The following is a 26,443-nucleotide window of genomic DNA, read 5'->3' as shown; positions in this document are numbered from 1 at the left end:
TGCACCACCAGCACCCTCACCCTTCAAAACCGGAAAGCAGTAATGATCACATTACTGCTTAGCGGCAGAAATAGGTGAAGCGGCATTACTTCCTTGGACGAAATCTTTCACAGGAGCTCTACTGCTACTAAATATGTATGTATAGGTATAACAAACATTATTGTTGCTAACGATGGAATGGTGATGCCTAAACGGTGGTACATGTTGATTTTCAAATTGTCAATTGAGTTATGTAACCAATTAATAGCTGTTACGAAAAAGTGCATTTGAAATATATGAACGCTATAAAAAATGACTTTGGAAATGTAACGAAAATATATCAATAAATCATTTTGTGAAACGAAAACATTTTTACGCCGTATATTGTTGCTCATTTCTGATTCTGCATTAAGACAGGTCTATTTTGCACATTTCCACTCGCTGATGTTGTACGGTTCACTCATATGGGGTAACTCCACGGATGCCAATAGAGTCATGCCAATGCAAAAACGTGCCGTACGCGTAGTGGTTGGGGTAAAACACAGACATTCCTGTAGAAATCTCTTTGTAGCGTAACGCATAATGACGCGCTACTCACTCTATATATACGAAATTATAATGTACGTTAGAAATAATCTTTCTTCATTTGGTACTGTAAATGTTTCTGCCATCCCACTTCGCCGTACCGGTCATTTGAGAACAGTCGCCCGATACATGGCACTTGCAGAGAAAAACCCGCGTGTCATCGGACCTACTTACTGTGAGCGTTTACCCGCTACTTTCAGACTTGAACCGTCATACGAAACATTTAGGCGCCGCCGGCTGAAAGACCTTTTCTTGAAAAATCCTATATAGTCTGTAAATGAATTTATGACAACAATATTATATAATGAATTGCTAATTTTCTATTTATTGTGTATTTTCTTATAATTTTAATTTTTGTCTGACGATCTCAATATAATTTCTTATACTTTGACATGTAGTGCAATTTATACTGTAATGTTGTATTTGACAAATAAATTAATCTGAATCTATGATTATTTTGGTGAAACGATTGGAGATAACTTCTTACAAACGAGTATTCGAGAATGTTGTTCTACTACCCTTTTAAACCTCGCTCGGGTTGAAAGGTGTGATCTTTTATAGGAATTGTTAATTTTGTCGTTTAACGCTACAGCGAGCCGACGTAGCAGCTGCTCGCAAACTCGAGAATAACGATACTGCGCGAAACTTTTGTGTAACCACCACTTAGCTAAGAGAAAAGAATTTAGCGTCCAGTAAAAACTCTTTAAGGGGTCTTTACTTACTTACTTTACTCAATTTAAATAAGGCATGTATTTAAATGATCATTTAAAATTTCCAAAAACAGCAAGCAAAAATATCTAAACGGTCATCTTTTTTAATGATTGATCCTTTTTCTCTGAGACATAAAATATATTAAATCAATCGATATTGTAGTCTGTGCTGAGCTACGCAAAAAATGTATGATTTCTTTAAATAAACTTTGATAGTTTTGTTTTGGGCCTCAAAACTAAGAGAAATGAGCATTAAAAATAAAATTTAGATTCCTGTTTTTAAAACTAAGTAAATGTTGATTATATTTGTAATATTATATTAATTATAATATAATTTCACCTGAAAACATGTTCGGAAACATAAGCAAATTGGCTTCTTTTTCATATACTAACCTAGCCTTTGAGATGCCTATATAAAATATACAAGTATTATTAAAAATATATTTTAATTTGTCTTTTTGGTGATTCGGTTTTCAATTCCAGTGAGTAATAGAAATTATTGCTTATTCCGAAACCTACAATCACTTTATTGTACCCTTTTCCAATCGTGTAAAAGGGAAAATTGTGCACAAAAGCATATGTCATTATATAGAAAGACAGAATATTATCTTTCTGAAGCGGATAATGCATTAGCGGAATTAATGTTCCGCCTTTCAAGTTCGTCCTGAGGCAAATCGGAGTTCTCCCAATGGATTGAATAAAGGCGATCGATAATTCTAAGGAACGACCTCATACTTATTGGATAGAATTGGCAAAGAAGTGATTTATGACGGGGGATTTATCAGCATGTAGCTAATACCGACGATTAATATTCGTATCAACCTCAAACGATATTCTTATGTTGTAAGCAAATTCCTCAAAAGTTTACTGTTGCAAAAAGATTAAGGTGTACATTTCTTTATAATGCTGCTTCAAGATTAATCATCCAACGATGTCCGGTAATTAATAAACTTTCTAGCAATTTGTACTCTTAATATAATAAAGTCACATACGACCACACGCCAAAGTACTTTTATCACATGAAAGTCACTAAAATAATATGAACTATACATATGAAACCAATTTGAAAAAACTTTTTTTGATTTTCACAAGTTCGCTAATCACTCATCTAAAGGGTAAAATTATGCATTACAACTTTGTGCTCTAATTGCGTCATTTAAAGCGTTAGATATAATTGTTGTTATGTTAATCAATGTACATGTTTCGTTTTTCTCATAGTCATAATATACGGACCTGCGATACGTTAACAGCTAAAAGAACTGCTACAATACATGCGCGTGAGCTACGAATCATGTCGCCCTAAATATGTTTTTTTTATATCACCAAGTGACGGGACCAACAAGTTATGCGCCTGTAGGTAAGCTATACGCCTGTCCATAACAGTTGCAGTGCCACTCAGAGCTTTAAATCGCACAGATAAGTAGCTAAGCACTACTCATACACACCAATGATTTCTATAGCCTACACGCGCAACGTCTGCGGGCGGTTTATGGATGTCAACGATTATTGACGTCAATATCATTATTTGTTACATTCAATTAATAGAATGTAGAAGAAACGTTTATTTATAAACTATAACGTTTAATGCAAACGATTAATGTTTGAGAAAAATATTTGCCACTGTGCATCAATCAGCAAAAACATGACACTCGCGCGAATGTGTTCTACAATTAGTGAATAAGGCTCCTTGTTGGCCAAAGCCGAGTGGAGAAAGTCTTCTTTTCATCATTAGACATAGGTTTTAGTACCTCGAGTACAATTTAACTAGAGATTTCCCAGTGACATTAATTTATCTGAGAACTGCTACATCAAGATCGGTCGTCAACGAGTGGTGTTTGTTAGTCATACTCTTGATCATACACCAATAGTGCTTTTACGTGGGGCACACTATAAGTTTCCGGAATGAATAAGAACAAAATACTATAAATGGTCAGAAATGAATTTATTGTTTCTCAAAATATTCTCCGTTAGCATTAATGCACTTTTTCATACGAATGAACTAATTTTGAAAACATTTATGCCACTCCTCCGTGACAATCTCTGAAACATATTTTTCATACTCTTCGACAGCCTCTTCCGGTGATGAAAATCGTTGACCGCGTAACTGGTTCTTAATTTTCGGAAATAAATAGAAGTCACAAGGTGCCAGGTCGCGACTGTACGCGGGATGGCTCATAAGGTCAACGTTGTTCACCTTCAAAAATTCGTTTGTCTGTCTGGCCGTGTGAGAAGTGGCATTATCGTGGCGTAAGATGATACGGTGTTTACGGTTATTTTTACGGAGTTTGTCAATACCTGCCGGCAAACAAATAATCGTGTACTAATCACTATTCACGGTACAACGATTCTCCAAAGCAACAGTAGCCATGTGTCCAGTTTTATTAAAAAAAGAAGCAATCATCCGCTTAGAGGCACTTTCCACGCGCGCTACTTTGGTTGGTTTCGGATCATCTCGAAAGACCCATACGCTCGATTGCTGCTTTGTTTTGGGATCGTAACTATAAATCCATGTTTCGTCACCTGTTACTATGTCCCACACCAAATTTGATGTCCTTCGTTGCTGAATCTGGTAAGCATGGCATTGCACCAAGTGACGCGATCCGTTTTTTGAGCCTCAGTCAAATTGTGTGGGATCCACCTAGAGCACAGCTTTTTCAGACCCAAATGTTTGTGTAGTATTGATTGTATTTGACTTATGCCTATGCCTAAAGATGCCCGAATTTCATGGTATGTTACATGCCTGTCTGTTTTGATCGTACGGCGCACAGCATCGACGTTTTTGTTGTTCACAGCAGTGGACGGGCGACAGTCACGAAATTCGTCACTGAGATTCACACGACTACGTTTGAATTCTGCAAACTAGCTGTAAATAGTCGTCTTGCATGGTGCCTCATCGCCAAAAGCAGTTTGAATCCGAGCGAAGCTCCGCTGAGCTATTCAATTACACTTAACGTCGTAGAAAACCATACTACGAAAATTTTCACGCGTTAAATCCATAGTGATGTAGACAACCAATTTATAAAATGACGCCACAATGTAAAAACAAGTGACAGTCAGATGAAACAAACTGTATTCTACAGCCAAAGAGTTCCATGTTCAAATGTTGTAATTACTTTTTAAATATTGTTTATGTAAGTGGCCAGTTCCGGAAACTTATAGTGCGCTCTATGTATCACATGAAAGTTATAAAAATAAATCAAGTAAGTATATGTGAAATTTTATAACTCCTGCTAAAGCACAAATAATTCATCGACTAATTCAATTTGTAGAATCTTTAAATCAGAAAAGTTGTAATATTGCATATGTAATGATTTTGGTGTGAATTCTGCACAAGAAACTTCAGAAATGTAATTACTACATTTTAATTCATTTTAGTCCCCTACCGTACATGCACCGATAACCGATATATCACTGTGTTTGATCTTTGTGTTGATAATTATAACAAACCAGTAGAGTTCTTTCACAAAAAATATATTATTGGTAACCCATCGTAAAATAAAAAAACAAACAACGTATTTATTATTGTTTTACTTAGCATTTCACAATTATTGTTTCTGCCTTATCAAAACGGGGAAACTGAAGCCAAAAATTATATACACGATGGAAAAAGGTACAATATTTGATAAAAGGATCAAGAAAATGGAACATATATTGGTATTCTATTGGTAGAAAATTGATTTTATTACGTTACCTAGAATGCTATCAGGAGTTTTGAAAATGGAATCTCGTTGTATTGTGCGCCTTTAAATTAAACGCTTATAGAAGCGTAGCAATGGCGCCACTGTGGCGTTGCGACTGCGCCACTACTAATTTTCGTACAATATTTATAATTGCAGTTGCAACGCCAATGTTATGACACGCGCGCGCCTCTATTGCAATAGGTAAATTAAAAATTACTGAAGCCCTACAGATGTGCGGCTGCTGCGCCATTACAGCGCTTTTCGTAGAAGTGTCTCATTCGGAAGCTTCCTAAAATCTTAAATGAAGTTTGTGTTCCTACATTATTAGTGTAATTTATGTTTTTAAGCGTTACGATCCTTATAATGTGTCAGTAGCTTAAAATGATCGTTTTAATGGCCAAAAATGGCAAAATTTAATGGCCAATATTGTAAAGGTATTTTTTTCAATAAATAAATCACATACGTTACTCCGATCTCAAAGTACGTAACTGGAGCACTTGTGTTATGGAAATCGTAAACAAAAACGATACGACAAGCACTTAGATCAACTGTTATGGACAAGCGTCGCGCTCACCACCATGCGCACAATTTGTTCGTCACGTTGCTTCGTGTCTTGGTAAGATAAAAAAAACTATAAAAATGTGTATTCCAATACCATTGAAGAATATCCATATTCCAAAATAAAAAGTGCTTAACAAAGGCTCAGAGAGGTTTATAAAAACAAAGAAAAGCCACATCAACAAAAAAGACAAAGAAAAAAAAACTAAAAAGAATAAAGATAAATTACACAAAGTAGGGCATCATATCATAAGCAGGGCATCATGTATTATAAGAATAAGTTAAATGTCTTGATAGTATACATTGACTTACAAATAAATGGACGACGGGTTTAATACAAAAACCACGAAAAAAATGTCCCAAGTCAACCTATTTAAACGTAGTGATATATAAAGCAATATGAAAAAGTTAAAACGTTGAATTTAAATTGTAATGTCATCGCAGTACTGTCTAATTTTGCTTGCTTCGCTGTCAGTCGAACAAACGAAGACTAAAGCGTGAATGACGCTCTGTATACGATTTTAACGCCCTATAAGTTCGGACACTTTTTAGCGCGGACCCGACGTCCATATAATTGTAAGTTAATGATAGTATAAATAAATTATACCCGTTGAGCTTTATTTCGACCAAAAACTGCACCCCGTATACATATGCCATAACACGAAATAACTACGAATTATACGTATATATATCACTCGGCAACGTACAATGTTACCAACGGCTGACCAATTACGCATTCATTCGCTTCCGAATCGGTTTAATCCGGTAAAAACTGGCGCAATTTGAATACCAGAATTCGCAATTAAACGTTACCATTTGAATGGAACTCAAATAAGTATAGTTCCACGGCTTGAAATATAGGCTGAGGCCCTTTGTCTTTGGGACGTGGAAATAGCTTTTGCAGCGGCGTTTATTTTGCTCTCCTTAGTCCAAGACACCTTGAATAATTGCTCCTTGGCTATTAAGTGGGTCGTTATCGATCTAATTACTTACAATTATTATCTTTACTTTTCACATAATATACGTGTAATGTGTTAGTTTAAAGTATACCTACATGTTTTCTTACTAGGAAGGACGTAAATACGTACCACTACGTGATTTATTAAAACACTATATTATTTTCGTAGCACTAGATCGCCTTGTGAAAGAGTTCGTCCAGAGAAGTACTGCCTTATCTGTTTCTGTCGTCAAGCAGAAATATGAGTATTACTGTGTTCCGATTTTGAAGCGTAAGGGTTCTGGTAAAATTACAGGCACATGGGACTTGTCAACTTATGTCTTAGTGTGACGGGCGCAGCGGCAGTGTCGGATCTTTGCGGTTCAAAGTTCTGAGTGGCAGTGTGTCGCTTGCCAGCTTGCTTTTTCGCGTTGCTTATTATCATAAAGAAACACTAAACTTAAATAAAAATTATAATGGCAATCGTAAGGGCGGTTAAAACAGATACAAACGACCGTCTGTGAGAGGCGATTGCATTGCAACACTGCAGTGATAGATGTGAAGTGGCTGTTGCATCGATGCAAACGCTCGTTTTCATCAATGAAGTCGTTCATTCGTTGTATCATTAAAAACATGCGTCGTGTTTGCATCGCATTTGCATTGTGATTGCAACGTGATTGTATCGCTGCTTAAGTTGCCCGTGTGAAGGTAGACGATTAATGACTGCATCGCGATTGAATTGCTGCTGACGCGCTGCTAATAGGCTCCGTGTGTATCCGGTCTAAAACAAACTCATCCGTAGAACAAAGATCTATATGCAAGACTACTTGTTCTCAGGACATAGTACATTTCGTTCGTTCTTCTTTGCTGTGGAATGTCAGATCGACCGCTGTTCGATTTTATTAAGATGTCGTACTGCTATTATAATAGTGGTATAATTCAAAATATGTAAAATCCATGATCATATCGTTGTTGAACGTAAACATTCTCTACACGTCAATAAAACTGTCGTTAGAATATTGTAAAAAACAACAAAAGATATCTGCTTAACTCAAAATGAGACACGCTTTATGTGAGCTAGTTCCGTTCAAAATCTTTATTAAAAATTTATTTATCTTAATTATTTATCTTTATTTAAAAAAGTCTTTATTAAAAAATATGACACTATTTTTTCTCTTTTATTTTTAAATATGTATATTTTGGCAAGTAGGAAATAACTTATATGTAAATTTACACAGATCTTTCACGGGAAGCGAATAATTCGTTTTTCGTCGATTCTGAGAAAATATTTGAGTTAATACGCTATTGTATTAACAGTGAGATATATAGATTGTCAAAACACCTTTACATAGGCCTTAGTTTGAATAACTAAATTATTCTTGTAACGTGCGTATTCTCTTTTCGCTATATAATCACATCGGACTCTGTTCTTCGGATGAGTCGATACAGATATTTATTGAGAATTTTGATTGATTTGTGAAGTAACTCCACTAGTTTTATTATGATTAATTATTAATAAATTATTTATTTTATTTAAAATCTCTCACTAAATGTTACTAGCGGCGACCGAAAACCAGTACAAAGATCTATAACAAAAACGTATAGGAGAATTTCGACGGCTCGGTAACTGGACCCTTAGCTCAGTCGATAAAGAGCAATTCTACGGCGCAGCATGGACGTGGGTTCAAGTCCCACCGAGACGACGAAATTTTTCTGTGTGTTCGATCTTTGTAATCATAATCATAACATAATATAGTTATTTTAAAACAATTCACTGTTAAGCAGAGGATAATTAATACAGCTTTCAAAACGTTTTTAACGGCATCAGAGGAACACTTAGAAGTTAAAGTTTTTCTTCGTCTCACTTGGAATATAATTTAAACTTAAAACAGGCTAGCCTATCAGCTGTGGAGAGTGGATGGGCGGGATTCCGGTGGACTGCCCGCCCAGCATCAGTCCGCGTGTGCCCGTCAAACGGATAATACGTCTCGTGACGCTCCGTGTTTTGGAGGGAAAAACTTTACGGAAGACTTTTTTATCTTTTTTAATGATTTAATTTCACTTAATTGTGCTAGAAAAACTTACTATAAAACTGTGAAGTGCAATTTAAAAATGTGAGCTTACAGGATTTTGTTTCTAAAATATGGATTTCATATTTTTAAGTTGGAAGTGACAAAAGACTATAGAATCATGATAGGTATGTAATTACTTTAGTTCAGTTGTACTTAATTCTTGATTAGTTTATTATTTATAGTTAATTGACTATGTTAATTGTCATATATTTGGTGAATGATTCAACAATGCGTGTAATACAATACAAATACCCTTTATTGCACATGAGAACAAATATGAAAATAGAGAAAATTAAAAGGGCTCAAAAGTAGTCGTTATTGCTAGACAGCAATTACTTCCAGGCAATCTTGGAGCGTCAAGATAATCTAAGAAAAGAAAAAGGAAATTAATTAAAGCGTACAAGTGCACATGGAATACGAACTTAATAATTATATTACACTTAAGCGTACGATGAATAAATAAATTACTTAAGTAATAAAATACTTAAATAAGAATTTGGTGAACATTGTTCATACAATACATAATTAATTGTAAATTCTTAATAAGGTTATAAATTTCATGAAAACACATTTATGAAAATAAATTTGTAATAATATTTAATAATAGTTAAATAATTAGTAGTAAACAGTGTGCAGGTGCACAAAAAATACTTTATATTTTTTAATTAAGGTTCAATTTGTGAGCATGTTACGATTTTTTCCGTGTTTACTTATTTTATATGGAGAATTTCGTTGAAAATTGTTGAAATTCAGAATTTGAAGCATTCTTTGAATATTATTACATTTTTCATAAAATTTAAATCAGTATTACAAAATAAAGGAATAAGTAACATTTTTTAACATTTTCTGAGATTTCACGACGTGAACATAAGCTTAGCAGCGGCATCCATTATAAGAATTGCACATAGCAATAAACTAGGTTGAGTTATGCACACGTAACTTTTATAGCGCATACTTGCACAAGTTTAAGTATTTCATGGTCTAAAGCGACTCTGACTCAGCAAGTGGGTCGCTAGGAGCTCGGGCTGTAGTAAATAAAGCGACTACGCGGGGAATTTTTCTCAGATTTATGTTATAGTCCACTATGAAAGACATAACACTAAATTTAAAAATACCGATTAACTGCTACAGTAAACGGATAACTCGTTCGAATTTATAGCTAGTACCAGCTCTAAAAGCTTTTAACTTTGTTAACTCCGTTGTATGGCCAAAGTTTGAGTAGTTCCAGTCTCTGCAAGGAATACTTAGAGCGCCAATCAATTTATTAGTAGTTAAATGAATGTAATTAAGGTAAAATTAGTCCTTCATATTCGATACCTGTATAATAATTTAATTGAAAATACAATTTGTGAAGGGTCGTTATTTTAAGTAAGTAAACTAGTTAGCTTCGGATGAAACTTTAAAGTTATATGAACAAGGCGTTGTTACTTCGGGGAAGGTGCTGAGAGTTCAATACTGTATAATTTAATTTTCCATAATGATTTGTTAGTGGAATACAAACTTTATACAAACTCCTACAATATAAAACGCCGCCTGCGCCCCGCGCACGTGTGGGTCTGTAGGCTTAAAATGAGGGGACGTAGACACACTTGAGAAACCTTTCTTTTCGCTATTGACGACAGCGCAACGCAAGCACGGAGATTGAGATGACAGAAAGAGATATTGTCATCTACGTAAAGAGTCATCTACGTCGCGATAGAACAAGTACAATTACTCAATTATTTTTCGGTAACTTCAAACTGGTACGGGTACAAAGGGGCATTAGGGCGCCCTCATTTTGGTCGTTATGTTTTTTAAACGGTTCTTGACGTTTATTAAATCAGTGTAACAGAAATATGATAATGATTTTCCTAAATAGCTTTCTTTATTACAGTATAAAATGTATACCGTATTTGGACAATACATTGCCATGATAATATAAACTTGAAGGCGTTAAATTTTATAACCACCAACATTCACGGTCAATACTATGATTATTAGGTACGCGACTTGTTTTGTTAAAAGCAAAAACTAAAAAGTGCAACAACACGTCAAATACCTTGTCTACTGATGAGAGGGCGGCAAAGATATTTAACTATGAAAATCTGTTAAAAGTACACAAAATATGGCAGTCATGGTATGGAGCTAGAGAAATTGTAATCATTTGATATTTGTGTACGCGATGGCTTTAATTTCGTGATTCTAGCCTGCATGTACAGAGATAGCTCGTAATGACGTCATTTTCGCGAGAAAACTGACAATTCTGAGAAGCGATAAGTTTTGTTTTCGGGTTCATGTTAAGCATACTGGCTGAGCCTAAATGCAATTCAGATGAAAATCCAATAACATGTTTTAAACGCATGTTGGCATGTGTTTTGCTAACACGCTACGCTTGTCTTCTGAACCGGCCCAAACTGATTGGGTGTAATCTATAAACAGTATCGCATACATTAGATATAGAACCATACACACGGTGTTTGTCCTGAAAAAAATGCACGCATCTCTATATGTTAATCGAATACGTAACGGATTTGTCAAGCAAATCGAATGAACTTTACCGTATTTGGTGTGCAGTGGCGCATAGTATTAATGCATCGCTTTGACACGGTTCGAAGTCATACGTTTTTTGTCGAATAGTCACCGAATAAGCGGCGTCTAGTATTGAAGTATCTTTTGGAAGGAGGGCACGGATAATTTTATTAATAGAAAATAACAGGCGAATCTTCAGTGGACAACGATTTATTCATATCTTTAGCGGAACAGCCCGTCTTTTTTCATAATTTCTCTGATTTTCGTACAATTTCTCAAATGTGCTTTACTGGTTTTCAAAATACTGCTTTTAAAATTTTTCAAGTGTTTGTAGGCACTGCTTTCTTAATTCATTGGATGAACCCAATACCTTCTGTTCTTCCAGCGGCAAAGCCGTTATATCTTCTATGCCAACATAAAAGCGTGGATCCATCACAGACGTGTCCTCAGTGCGATTGCTGTGTGAATACTGTGGCTATCCGTCTTTTAAACGCATGAAATATAACGTGTGAACACCCCGCTGTCTATCCGTTTGTAATCGTTAAAAAACGCGCAGGTCAATGCCGTGTGAACGAAGGTTAAAGCATTGTTTGGTAATAAAGTATCTATTCAATTAATAATTGATTTTCAAAGTTATTTAGACATTATTTACAAAGTTAGGCACTGTGACTGTGAAATTACTTGAATTGCAATTTCGCGTAGTATGCGAAGTGTGTTGTGCCGCAAGAATTTGAGTTCATGTAAATGACTGCCTCATAATTGTTACAGAGCTGGTAATATCATGGATGCTCATTACCGTGGCGGTGGTACAAGTTACGGGATCGAGCGACAAGCGGCCCCATTTCACCGTGGAGCCACCGTCTCGTATCCTGTGGCCTGCAACGCGTGGCGCTTACGCCATCTGCCACGCCACTGGCCATCCACCGCCAGACATACACTGGGTTACCGCTGAAGGACAGATTATGACCACTATACCTGGGTTAAGGTAAAGTTATAATAAATCGTGAGCTTCTGTCCTATCTATAAAGCACAAGTAGGTTTGATTTCTTAGTTATAGAGTTACCGGTAACGTTCTGAACTTACTTAATGTACTTTGAACTGAATTACAGTTTTGTTTACTGTTTGGATTGAACATTACTTTTTAATTTAGTTTAGGAGTTCTCGAAGTAATTACTATTATAGTTATACATAAAGTTATGTCTAGGAACCAATTGCCAATGCAATGCCTATAGTAGAGATTTGAAAAAGTTCAATTATACGTCACATCAACAAAAAGACAAAGAAAACAAAACAAGAAAAAGAATTAAAATAATATAACAAATAGACAAAGTAGGTCCTCATGACCAGTCACGTGATGTTTGAAAGTGACGTCCGATACTCAATATAACACAAAGTTAGTGTTTTGTGCTTCTGAAATATCTTACTAAGGTTCTGTACTAAAACGTAAATACAAAACTGCTTTGTTGTCTAGGTGCATAGTAACCACAGTTGCGGTAAGCGTTCTCTGGCAGAGTTAGGAAAGATTTGTAGCAGCGCGTTTGATCTACGATACATCGTTCGGGCGTACACCACGTACAATTTACTGTTTACGCTATTTAAATTCAAATTTAAGTCCATAATTGATTACAGCCGTCTCTCAAGTCTTTGTGTGCTAGCAAAGTTCGGCAACTGATCGATGTTAAGATTAAGTATAGATTGAAACTTCCGTCGCGAAGAGTCGACGACATATCTATTAAATAAACTACCCAACTTTACCTATATTTTAGTATGAAGCGATACGCGACCGCCTAAGTTAATATTTACTGCCTACACTAGAGGGAATACCTTCGCTATTATGAGAGCCCAGAATGCGCACTAACATTCGCCATATCTCTCGCTAAGATTAATTATATGTATAGTGCATACTTTAGATGCAATTAGAAGGGCGAGAGAGTGATTAATCTGTCCGTTGGACTTTGCGGCTTTGCCTGCTTAATTTACTCTAATGATATTATGGCAATGTAATGTTTTAGCAGCAATGGAGTGCCTTGTGAGAGAGTTCCTTCAAGGAAGTACTACTACCTTACCTATTTCTGTCGCTAAGCCGTAATGTGACGAGAAATACTGGAGAAATTACAGGCACATGGGACTTGTCAACTTTATGTCACAATGTGACGGGCGCAGTAGCAGTGCCCTTCAGATCTTTGCGATTTAAAGCTCTGTGTGGCACTGCAACTGTTATGGATAGGCGTGTAGCTTACCTTCAGGTACAGGACTTGTTCGTCCCGCCACTTGATAAAAAAAATACTGTCAAAAACAAAATGTAGGCCAATAAATAGCATCGTGTCTTTGATTCAGTACAAACATACAATTAAAACACAGTAAACAGTATATAGTAAAATAAATATATACATAATTTGTGATGAAATAGATAAAATTGACATGTTAAAACAAACGACAAGAATCGGTAAATTGCGTAATCTAATTTACCTACCAAGGTATATTCTTCCTCCATACAATAACAATTATGGAAAGCGTATCTAGAGATATATGTTACCATTACCGCTTAATAAATTGCCAAGTGACGTTTTTGATAAACTTATAGGTAAACCAAAAAATTGTAAAACGATCCTTAGGTCAATTTATTTATCAAATTGTTAAAGTTATTAGTTCTTAAGTGTAAGCTGCGTAAATTATTAGATACGTATAAGTATTGGTCAGTAATTATTTTGTTAGACGCCTGATAGCATGTGATGGCAGCGATATATAAATCTGTTAATGGTGTTTATTCGCTGTCTTGTGTTTCTTTTTGTAAACTTTTTAATTGTGAATAAAATAAATAAATAAACAATAAATAAAAAAAATGTATTCTCAATATTTATAAAAACGTTAGTTGTGCCTTTTTCGTTTCGATGGCAGTATAGGTTCCTTCGGGTCAGTAAAAATCATAAATATCGATCAGATCTTTTGCGATTTTAAGCTCTGTGTGGCACTACAACTATTATGGACCAGGTGCACGACTCGTTCGTCCCGTCACTTGGTATAATAAAATAAAATAGTTATATATAACTCCCTTTTAATGTTTACGTATACTCGCAAATAAAAAGTAAGCTAGGTACTCTGTTATAGTACCTAACAGATCAGAAACTTTCCAGGCAGGTGTAAAATTTTTGAACTTATAACTTCCCACAACTAGAAATTGCAAAGTTTGTATGGAAAATATGGAAACATTGGCATTTTGCATTCAAGATTCGCACCTGAGCAAATGTTATGTAAAAGCTACTACAAGTTCTTGAAGATTCTAAACACAGTTCCCTCTTTGTTCGCAGCGTACTGTTTACGAGCTTTGTATTTTTAATATGCCACTTTTGAAAAGTAAAGTTTCGAAGTCACTTTGGTAAAAGGACATTACGAGATGGTGAACAACCTCTGTCCGAGGTCAATTACAATAAAAGGAAATTCACCAAACTTGGTGTTTTGTTTAAGTAACTGTTTTCTTAGGTACTCAAGAATTTAATAACAAAGTGAACAATACTGCTCTTCTTTAAATTATTTACGGACTTGTTTTCGGTTCTTTAATGATATTCAAAAATACGATGCGTTGGTTACTTAACAAAGTTATGGTATAAAGTATTTCCTTAAAATAAGGAAATTGTAATATTGAGCCGATCTGTCTTCTGAACATACATCCATCATTTGTGTAATAAGTTTGCTCAAAATAAATGTACGTACAATTGGCCAAAAGTGAATATTTGAAGAAGGTAAGCAGATGTAAAAGCTATGAAGCGAATGCTACGACACTTGGCATTTTTGTTCGATACTTAAAACTAAGTTTCTTAGACGATTGGAATCGTGGATTCGCATATAGTATGTAGTACTTAAGTAATATATACATTAGAAATAAAAAATATATTTATTAGTGTGATAATTTAGTAATCTAGATGGCGTTGAGACCGAAATGAAACGCGCTTTCAGTGTTCACATGAAGTGAAAAACATCAAGCATTGCATTTTGTACACGAGAAAGAATGAGCTTAGGTCTCTGCTGCACTACCTACCTTGCTTCCGGGGAAAAGCGTTATGCTTCGATTACCGTGACTACCGTTCCAGTTACAAAAAAAATCACAGTGACAAATTACCGTGATTTTGTCACGCCTATCACTTACGTCACGATAAATGGTTTTGGCAAGCGGCTACTTTCTAGTAGTCGTTATTAATAATCATTTTTTATTTCTTCGTTCATAATTAGAATTTAAAAACAAAAGCGAGCTACAATGAGTACCGCAGTCGCCAGGCTCTTACAGAACGGAGTTTTCGCGCATGATTTTGTTTGTGAAATACGTTATTTATCAACTACCTCTAGTGGGACTGTTCTGGGACATGCTAGTTAGTCTGCTGAAATAATGTGCCAGACAGCCATATCAATTGTCTGGCGGTATTCATTCCGAGGAATTACCCAGATCACTCAGATTGGGATCGATTGAGAAAAGGACACTTCTCATATTAGTCCTAACGGAAATCGATCCCGGGACCTCCTCATCCGACGTCCAAAGTGCAAACGGCTGCGTAGAACAGGTTTTTGCGTAGCTTTCGTAGCTCGTGTGCGAGTGCGCGTGCGTGTGCGTGTGCGTGTGCGCGTGCGTGTGCGTGTGCGTGTGTGAAATGTCAGTATTCTGCAAGACTTTAGGCTCCGTAATGTTACGGATTGCATTTTAAAATCCTTTTTCTTCATTAAGCTAGGTAATGTGAGTTACATTTTGCTAATGAAAAAAGCGACTTTATTTGGGAACCTTTCAATTAATTTTAATTCTCACTGAACATGAAAAATATTTGTTGTGTACTAATATTTTCCCGAATGTTTTATTTTGTTTTGTCCTTGCCATAATACCACAGAACAGACACATTTACAATTCTTAATTTTTTTATGTCACCCGGTTATACAATATTACTAAAAAATGGACCATTATTATGTACCCTAACAAAGCAAAGGATTAAATTGAACGGGGCTTAATAAATTACATTTCAATGGTGCGGAGCATGTTAAGGCTAATAAATTTCCCAGCTTCCGATCAGTCCCGGAGAGTTGGACAGAGTTGGGTGAAGTTGGCCGCCGACGTGTCCGGCCGCGTATGGAGTTACCAACTAGTTTGGTCTTCACCACCTTAACTTTGCGCAATTAACCTTTACTTTGGACTGACTATTAGGATTAGGTTTATATTGAATAGACACAAGTTTGGAACGGCCGGAATTAATTAGATACAATAATAGAGGATGTATAATAAATGAACAATTGAATGTTGCGTTATTTTCAAATTTTAAAGGTGGTAATGGGCAATGGAAAAAATTTGTCGATGTAATATCGTTTCGATATTTACAAACAATATCAATATTTATCGAGAGAAATGTTATACCGATATTTTTCCCAAAGCCAATACTTACCAAAATATATGTATTAAGTATATGTATAAAATAAAATTCTAAAAATTGTAGGCACGTGTCGAAGTTGTAACAAATTTTATTAAAGAAAGATTGAGTGAGAAATAGAGTAATGGTCGCCTGCTGCAATTTGTTCTACAAAACTACGCTGAACAAATTATGTAATTGGTATTATTTGCAAATATTCACATAGTACTTGCTTTGGCTGCGATAAAATAGATCGATTTTTGATATATCGAGATTAAAAATATCGACATTTTTTACCCAACTCTATTCTTCAGCCGAGTGTCGAACTATCAACAACCCCTGAGGAACCCTCCCAAAAAAAGGCATATAGAAACTCATGTATATTTTTGGTGGTGGTATCTGTGTAGTTGCGCTTGTGTTATTTATTTTATTAATTTTATATGAGGGTAAAATTACCTGCATGAAAAAAAATATGTTCACCACAAGCGCAGTTATTTACAACGATTTAACGATAGTCGATAGTACACTGACAACTGCCTTCGTGGCCGAACGGTGACCATGCGGACCGCCACGCAGAAGTTCCGGATTCGATTCCCGGGCGGGGAGAAATATTTGTATAGCCTATATTTATTTCTCTCGTGAATTTGGGTGTAATTTGCGGTTGTCTATGGGTGTGTCGATGGCACCCGCGATACAGAGTTTCCATAGTGACTGGCTATGAGTGTGTACGCGTTATTATTATTATTATTACTGAGTTCACGGAGTAGTAATTCAAGTTACTTATATTTTTATAAGTACAATTAAGTACAGATACTGAGCAAGTAGGAAATAATAAAAATCATATCATTTAGTTATTTATTGCGCCATGAATAGTAACGAGAAAGGAAACTTATACTAACTTGGGCTCTGTGAGTGTGTTGCAATTTATGTGTACATTTTTCATCATGTCTATTCGCTGTTCGTGACTGGCTACGTTTTCTAACCAATATTTCCATTATTCTGCTCTTTGTATCATAAGTAACGTAATAGACTTTTAAGCGAAATTGTGTTATTAACATATCTGAAATCAGCAAAACAAGATCTACAACCCTCTATAAGCGGTTTTTATATATCTTATTTAATTTTAGTTTTATTGTAAAGCAAAATCAGTGTATGTGACATTTTTCAAATAAAAAACTTTGAGTGCCAATATCTCGAAAGTTACCAAAGTACAAATGTGTTGATAATGGATAAGGAGGGCAGAAATTTATTAATGTATTTACATTTCACATGAATATTACAGATTAAACTTACAACTGCTTTTGGTACATACATGTGATACCCTGCAAGGGCGTAGCAAAGTTACACTTACAATAAAATTTAAATTTAAATACATTGCAGGCTTGAACTTAGTTCGTTAATTAATTATATTATTGTTTTTATAATTATTGTTAAACATTACTATTATTACATTACATTTACATCGCGAAATAAATTATAATTTTCCATTTTCACCAAGTACAAATTATGCATTAATATGTATATATCCAATCAGGACTACAAACGTGGACGTTATCATCTTCATTTCCTGCGGTCTTCATTCGTACTCGGGCAGTCGAAATCAAACACTCGCCGTTCCAACTTACAATTCCATTCAATTAACAAACGACCAAATGAACCGGCAGGTTTCAGGTAGTGGTCCAAGGACGCGGCGTCTCTTAACTTTTGTTGAAATCTCAAAAAAAACAATCAAGTTTTGAACGGCATCAACCAGACATTCGTGACACCGCCATTTCTTTTTCTCAACCCCTGCCTCCCTCGCGCCCCACCTCAACTCTGCCCGAGATACGTCATTGCGTTCTCGGGTTCGTCACTAGATGACATAAGTAAGAAAAATCTTAATTATTTAAAAATAATATTTACACTTTGACACATATACAATAATTATAATTTGAAAATATTACAGATAGTGACTTATAACGGATAACAACTGACCTAAGTGTGTCTCAAACATTCCCGTTTTCAAAAAAATGTGATATATTATAATAGCTTTTTTTAATCAAAAAATCCTTCAACTGTTTTTCATAGCCCATTCTTTTTTCCAAATTTTTAATGAATGTGAAAATTTAATAAAGAATAGTTTTAAGCCAGAGAAACGGAGTTTAAGTTTATTTTGATAACGATTATCACGTCTTATTAATATCGTGGATTGTATGTCTGTGTAATGTAAAATATAATGATAATGAAATGTAAAATAATTATGATAACTAAATAGTCGAATCCGTTTTAATCCAATTTTCCTCATCTCCGTCAAAATGTACATAATATGTGAAGTGATTTAGATCTAGAAAAAAGCATTCCTCACAGATCACGTATCCGCCCATTGTGTAACATAATTAAAATATCGTAGTCAAATTTAGCGCTATAATATATTTCTATATGACCAGGGTCACCCAGAAAAATCCGTTATTTGCTTGGACCCGAAGCGTGTTACATTTAGTACATTTTAATAAATTTTGGACGTAGCACTTCTCCCTAGCTTACTGGGTCTTAGGAGATTCTTTTTTATGACACTAAATGACGGGACGATCACGTCGTGTGCCGGGTGGTAAGCGAAACGTGTGTCCCTAACAGGTCTAGTGCCACTCAGAGCTTTAAATCTCAAAGATCTGAGGGGCGCTGCCACTGCGCACGTGAGACATAAGTTTACAAGTCTCATGTACCTGTAATTTCACCAGCACCCATACCCTTCAAAACCGAAACGCAGTAATGCTCACATTAATGCTTAGCGGCAGAAATAGGTAAGGCAGTACTTCTCTGGACGGACTCTTTCACAAGGACCTCTACTAAGATATAGAATATCTATTTAAATGTAGGAAATCAGTATTATAAAAAATATGATCGTATGTGGTTATCATTACTTAGACTTGGCGAAGTTTGCCTACTCTATAACTAACCCTATTTCATTAATAATAAGTAATAGTGACGCACACATAAAATTAAAAAGCATTTTTAAATAATAATAATTCTATTTAAGGCTTTTTATAGTATAACAATTACCAATTGTGATTTTAACAATACAGAATTAACTGCCCAGCCTCCGCTGCAATGTAGCGTTAATGAAAAATGACGTAATAATTTAGCCGCTGTCAAAATTATACTTTGCTTTGTAATAGCTTATTCTGTACATAAATTGAAGCTTTCGCTTCAATTCAGTATTTGTTTTCTTCTTATTTACTTTTTCTGAGAATACCTTTTTAACAAAAACATTCCTGATGTTAATAATGCAAAATAAGTTCTTATAACCAACTTAATGACAAGCTCCCCTTCCTTCGTAGCAGTAGCTAGATCCTTAGTAGTGGAAGTACTGCAACCTTACCACTTCCTGTCACCAAACAGTAGTGTCAGCATTACTGTGTTCCGATTTTAAGGGTAAGTATGGGTTATGGTGAAATTACAGGCACATGGAACTTGTCAACTTATATCTCAGGATGACGGGCACAGTCGCAGTGCCCCTTAGATGTTTACGATTTAAAGCTCTGAGTGGCACTGCAACTGTTATGGACAGATGTATCGCTTACCTTAAGGCGCTAGATTTGTTCGCCCCGTTATTTAGTATTATAAAAAAAAAGACCCGTCCGAGGATGCAACCCGATCAGAGAGTGTGCAAGCTATTCGACCACGGAGGTCGTCAAGCGTTAAACCACATAGTGTAGCCAATATGAAATATTTGTAAACAGTTCTCCAAATAAGCCATTGCGTCTCGGGAATGTCAAAAAAGTTTTCCCGTTCGCTCACCAAAAGAATGGTGTATTGAATAAAATGGCGGAGTTCGTAGTGTGCTCGCATTGCCAGCCACCGGTTTCTCGGCTCGTTGAATGTGCCCTGTTGCTAAAATGTATGAATAAAAGACAGCTACACGCATGGCCGCCACTCTTTTATTGGTAACACATTATTTTGTAATCCCCCTGATAGGCCAATGTTTAGGTATATACAAAGCGTCTATAGTACAACAAACGAACACGAGCCGGCTATTTCAATGGAAGATTTTTAATATCTCCCACGTAAGTCGTTGTAACTCAAAGTACCATTTTTTTCTTTTTATTTTTTTTTATTTATTTATTTACTTCAGGCAACTAGGACCCATAGATACATACCTTACAGACTAACATACATATAATATAACAATAATATAATAAAACAATATAACATGATAATATGCATATAACACTATTTATTTACACGTATGTACTTTGACGTGTGACGCAACGTGGGTGTCCGGTAGCGTCCTCGGAAACGCCGGTACATGACACCCTTCGACCAAAAGTCTTCTCTCATGAAAGTCGACAGGTGTTGAGTTGGTACTCGCACCACAAATGAATTAAAATTCACATTGTGGCGCGACTCCAACCGCTCGACCCTCAGGTTTGCATTGGCCTTCACTCGCATGTAGTCCACAATATCCGCAGACTTGGTGGAGTAATGAAGACGCGACACGTATAACAACGTCGTCGGTACCGCTGGACGCAATAAATGATTCGGGCCAGTCAGGGCGTGGCCACTAAGGTTTCGGCTGGTGTTCTTCTTTTTCTTTTCCACCTTCCGAAAGCCGTCCTCGTCGCACTGATCAACTCGTCTCGGTGGTACTGACGACGCAGCTCCAGATACGAGTTTCTTTTTCGGTTTTCCCTTCATTGATTGCCTGGGTTGTGGTTGTGGAGTACTAGGTCGGGCAGCGGCAACAGCTGCGTAATCACGTGAATTTTTAACTTAATATACCCTTTTCTATGTATGTTTCTTTTTATAATATTAAGTGACGGGGCCATTGACTTACAATTATATGGACGTCGGGTCCGCGCTAAAAAGTGTCCGCACTTTTAAGGCGCTAAAATCGTATACAGAGCGCGACACTCCGCTTTAGTCTTCACTTGTTCTACTGACAGCGCGATACTGCGATGACATTACAATTTAAATTTCGAATAGGTTGACTTGGGACATTTTTTTCGTGGTTTTTGTATTAGACCCGTCGTCCATTTATTTGTAAGTCAATGGACGGGGCGAACAAATCTTGCGTTTTTAAATATGGAACCTATTACATAAACAAAGGATATATTTAAGTTAAAAAGCCAAAAAATTGTATTTTGACTTACAACAGCTCCATTTATTTAATAAGAGGAAAGGTGGCTTTTAACTTTTTTACGTTTTGCCAGAGTTGCTACCTGTAATAAGAGAGGGGAAATACTTTTAATTAAACTTTATAGATAAACAAAAGGGCACAGGATCAGTTATTGATAGATGAACTTTTATCAAGCATTACTATATGGATGTGGGACATTTTCAAAAAGGCAAGTGAGCGTGAAACAAACGATTATGGTGACAGTTGACTTATGGGTGTGCAGCGGCGATAAATGGGTAGTGTTTGAGCGCGTTTCCAGTGCCATATGTTTTTGTATCAACGATTGTCGCCCCCGGCTGGGATTCTGTAATAATCAGATTGTAGCGTTTTTAACCTCGTTTTATCCACTGGGTTAATTCATAAAACGACTTTGTTACGTGCTGTATTGTTACTTTAGGAACAACGCTCTCTTATTATTTATTTATTATCTTAATAGGTTTAAAAAGAAAGTCTTAAATCTGCCAGACACTGTACACCACCAGCGTATTCACTAGCTAGGCAAATAAATTAAACATCAGCTCACATTCATCCACTGTTGGCTTGCTTCTCGAAGGCAAATAAATTATAAGTTGACAATGTAACACTAATGTGACACAATTATAATAGTTGCTATTTGTATACAGGGCGCACTATAAGTTTTCGAAACTGTCCACTTACACAAACAATATTTAAAAAGTAATTACAACATTCAAAATGGAACTCTTTGGCTGTAGAATACAATTTGTTTCATCTGGCTGTCACTTATTTTTACATTGTGGCGTCATTTTAGAAATTGGTTGTCTATATCACCATGGATTTAATTCGTGACAATTTTCGTAGTATGATTTTCTACGAATTCAAGTGAAATTTAACAGCTCAGCGGAGCTTCCCTCGACTTCAAACTGCTTTTGGCGATGAAGCACCATGCAAAACGACTACTTATAGCTGATTTGAGAATTCAAACGCGGTCGTGTGAATCTCAGTGACGAATTTCGTGATGGTCGCCCGTCCACTGCTGTGAACAACAAAAATATCGATGCTGTGCACCGTATGATCAAAACATACAGGCATGTGACATACAATGAGATTCGGGCATCTTTAGGCATAGGCATGAGTCAAATACAATCAATACCACACAAACATTTGGGTGTGAAAAAGCTGTGCTCTCGGTGGACCACCCACACAATTTCACTGAGGCTCAAAAAACGGATCACGTCACTTGGTGCAATGCCATGCTTACCAGATTCAACGAAGAGGCATCAAATTTGGTGTGGGAGATAGTAACAGGTGACGAAACATGGATTTATAGTTACGATCCCAAAACAAAGCAGCAATCTAGTGTATGGGTCTTTCGAGATGAGCCGAAACCAACAAAAGTGGCGCGCGTGCAAAGTGCCTCTGCGGATGGTGGCTTCGTTTTAAATAAAACTGGACACGTGGCTACAACAGTAGCCACGTGTGCCACGATTGCCATGAGTGCGTTGTACCGTGAATAGTGATTGGTACACTACCATTTGTTTGCCGGAAGTTATTGACAAATTCCGTAAAAATAACCACAAACACGTATTATCTTTCACCACGATAATGCCAGTTCTCACACGGCCAGACAGACAAATGAATTTTTGAAGGTGAAAAACGTTGACCTTATGAGCCATCCCGCGTACAGTCCCAACCTGGCACCTTGTGACTATTATATTATGTGGTCAACGATTTTCATCACCGAAAGAGGCTGTGAAAGAGTATGAAAAATATGTTAACTGTAACCCATACTTACCCTTAAAACAGAGATTGTCACGGAGGAGTGGCATGAATGTTTTGAAAATTGGTTCATTTGTATGAAAAAGTGCATTAACGCTAACGGAGAATATTTTGAGACATAATAAATTCATTTCTGACCATTTATAATATTTTTTTCTTGTTAATTCCGGAAAGTTATAGTGCGCCTCACGTAATACCAATAAAAATAAATAAAAACGTGCTGCTTTTAGCTTCAATACGGGTCACATTCCAGTCCAGTTACATAATTTTTTGGGGCGTACTACACGGAAATATTTTGTTTCGTTTTTAATTTAAATCTTATATATAAAACTCCCATAAATATAATATAAACCGTTTATTATTATAATTTTGATAAAACGTGAACAAGACTTCCATGTTTCATTGATTATTATCGATACTTGGCCAAAGTACCTTAAACTTATTGTTTAGGATAAAAATCAAGGATGATAAAGAAAAAAATGATCACTGAAAATTCACAAGACTTAGAACCAATGGTTCCAACTATTTACCTAATGGTTCCAACCATTGGTTATAACTCTTGTTAATTTTCATAGGGTGCTTAAAACCACCAAATAGTATAATTAATAATATAAAGTCCGAACAATTAGAAAAAATTCCTTCAATCCGGCCGGATTCAAAAAGACGTCTTCTAGCAAACCGTGTCAGAGGCTATGCCAACTAAACCATGAATTTTTATTGAATATCAATTCAATAAAAATTTAAATACACCAAATAGTAATTAATTGCTTATTTTACTATAATAAATAATTTGTACTGCTTCGTAGGATAAAACTGTTCACCTAGGAAGCTGAAGTTGGATTTTAAAGTAATTCTAGTGTCATGTAAAGATAAATAACTAACCTTTCACCAAGTAAACATTTTTTAATAAGGTACACGCAATAGTTTGTTTTAGATAATGCGGACATTGTAGAAAAAAGTAATTAATTAATATTTGGTGGTTTTAACCACTCCATGTCAATCCTTATATCCATATGTAGATATTTATCTACTCATTTGGAATACCCTGTTTCGACCATTGCTTATAATACTGTATTCTTAGTAATTAGGTATTAATAGTTTGTTATATAGTAAATGTTGGCAGTCAATCAAGTGAAAACGCTTTAATGAAAGCCAGGAACATAATTATTATCTACGGCCCGATTGTTCGAAGGCTAATGGAATGTATTGTTAGGGAGATGGCGGAGGCTGTAGGTGCGACCCTCATCTGACGTGATTCGACGTTCCATTACCGGCCTCATTATGTTTCGCCCTCCTTTGTGACTGAGATACTTACGCTGATGCTTTTTTCGTATAATAATATTATAGCCACTTTATTGGCTGTATACAGCGGTTTCAAGTTTCACAATTATAAGCGGAACCTTACTTAGTCCACAAATGATTAATCAAATATCGAACACTAAGAAAAAATCCTTCGATACGAACGTCAAAAACCTGAAACAAAGATCTGCAACAAGCACATACAAAAATTTTTAAGATTTGCTAGTTTGTTGCGTGGATTAGTTGGCATTGCGCCTGACACGTTTTGCTGGAAGACGTTAGTTCGAATCCAGCCGGATCGAAAGATTTTTTCTTAGTGTTCGACCTTTGTATTAATACTTTTATTAAACTAGTGGAGTAATTTCACAAAAACAATTGAATATCAAGGTGGTTTTTGACCACATTCAATAAACTTAAAAATTACACTTACTAAGTCTACCTACCGCCTTTTTTTATGGCCATAGTACCTGTACTACGGCCATAAAAAAGGCCTATAATATCCTGATATATACTTATTTCATTAGAAGTATTCATCGCCGCTTTATGAGTGAAAACCAAATTTAACCGACTCCTACTGAGTATATACCCAGAAATAGCTTAGAGGATGGAAAGAAATAAAGGAAAAAAATAGAGACGAAATGTCATTTAATTTGTATGAAAATTATTCTGCCATATCATTACTGTGACAACTGCGCTCCGATTGGCCACCCCGAATTCGAAACAATTGACGGGTGTCGTCAATGGGTGTCGTCAATTGGTATACTACAAATCGACCAGTTAACTTGAGCTTTGCTATTATGGACGAAAATTGCAATATTACTTATTTAATATTTAATTACCGATGAGATTTGATTCCGTTTGTTTTGTAATTAGACGTATTGCTGTTTTTCCCCACACCGCCGAATGGAACAGTACGCCATAGTTGAAGATATCTTTATTACAATAAATACAGAATATTTTTGGAATTTAGGGAGACGTACACACAGGTCAGTTTTCAGCGCTGCGCTGTACTATTTCAGCTTTCTAATTTGTTTTCAATGAAATTGGAAACAAGAGTTGTTATTTATAAGTGATGTATCACTGATGAGTTACCAGGAATGTATAGCCCTTATTTCGTCTCTATTTCTGGTTATATACTCGATGCCGACTCCAAACACAAGGAGGAAGTTCTAAATTCGACTTCATTTTTATTTACGCGATTATTCCGTTATTAGTGAACAGATTTCAATGACTCTTTATTTGTTGGAAAGGGGGTACTTCAGTTCCAGTGAAATTTGAAGAAAATATTCCATCTCTAAGGGTGGAAAATTAGGGGATAAATCAGGTTTATTGGATTTCATCCACTTTCCGTTAACCGATTCCAGTAAAATTTGGCAAATAGATGTAATTCTACAACTTTGGAGGTAGGTTACCTTTTTATTGTAATTGTAACATAGTTTTTTTTTTACTGATTTTTCTTGAAGCAAAACTTATAAAGCTCTTGCTCAAACATATCACAATAATATTGCATTATGATTTTATCTGCGTCCTGAAAAATTACATACATAGAAATTACATATGAGGTATTCACTCTAAGACGACGTAATATATACTAGAGGTAATATGCAAAGTGACAGGTTGAACAAGATAACTGTTTAAGAGGCAAATGAGTAGCTGATTTCTAATCCGAATATGAAAAAAAAATCGCCCCTAAACATAAGAAAAAAATGTCGTGCCATTTTACAAATACTGACACACTCTTCATTTGGCCTACTCTATGAAACGGCTGAAAGAAATTGACCTCCCGCGCCGCGCTACGAGCGCGTGTCATTCCTTCCTACTTAGAGAATATGACTGTTGATC

General features: G+C 35.8%; 1 protein-coding gene across 1 annotated transcript in view; it reads left to right on the top strand.

The window, feature by feature from the left end:
• Positions 1-10,167: 10,167 nt before the first annotated feature.
• The window catches only part of LOC113228655 (Down syndrome cell adhesion molecule-like protein Dscam2), an 81,231-nt gene continuing 64,955 nt past the window's right edge, over positions 10,168-26,443 (top strand). The window contains exons 1-2 of the mRNA XM_026462011.1: positions 10,168-10,225; positions 11,798-12,014. Coding sequence (XP_026317796.1) covers positions 10,168-10,225; positions 11,798-12,014 — 275 coding nt within the window. The remainder of the gene's footprint in view (positions 10,226-11,797; positions 12,015-26,443) is intronic.

This window comes from Hyposmocoma kahamanoa, unplaced genomic scaffold (assembly GCF_003589595.1).
Source record: "Hyposmocoma kahamanoa isolate Upper Pololo Valley unplaced genomic scaffold, ASM358959v1 232, whole genome shotgun sequence".
NCBI lineage: Eukaryota > Metazoa > Arthropoda > Insecta > Lepidoptera > Cosmopterigidae > Hyposmocoma > Hyposmocoma kahamanoa.
The sequence above is the reverse complement of the archived record's forward strand: the minus strand, read 5'-3'. Positions and strand labels throughout refer to the sequence as shown.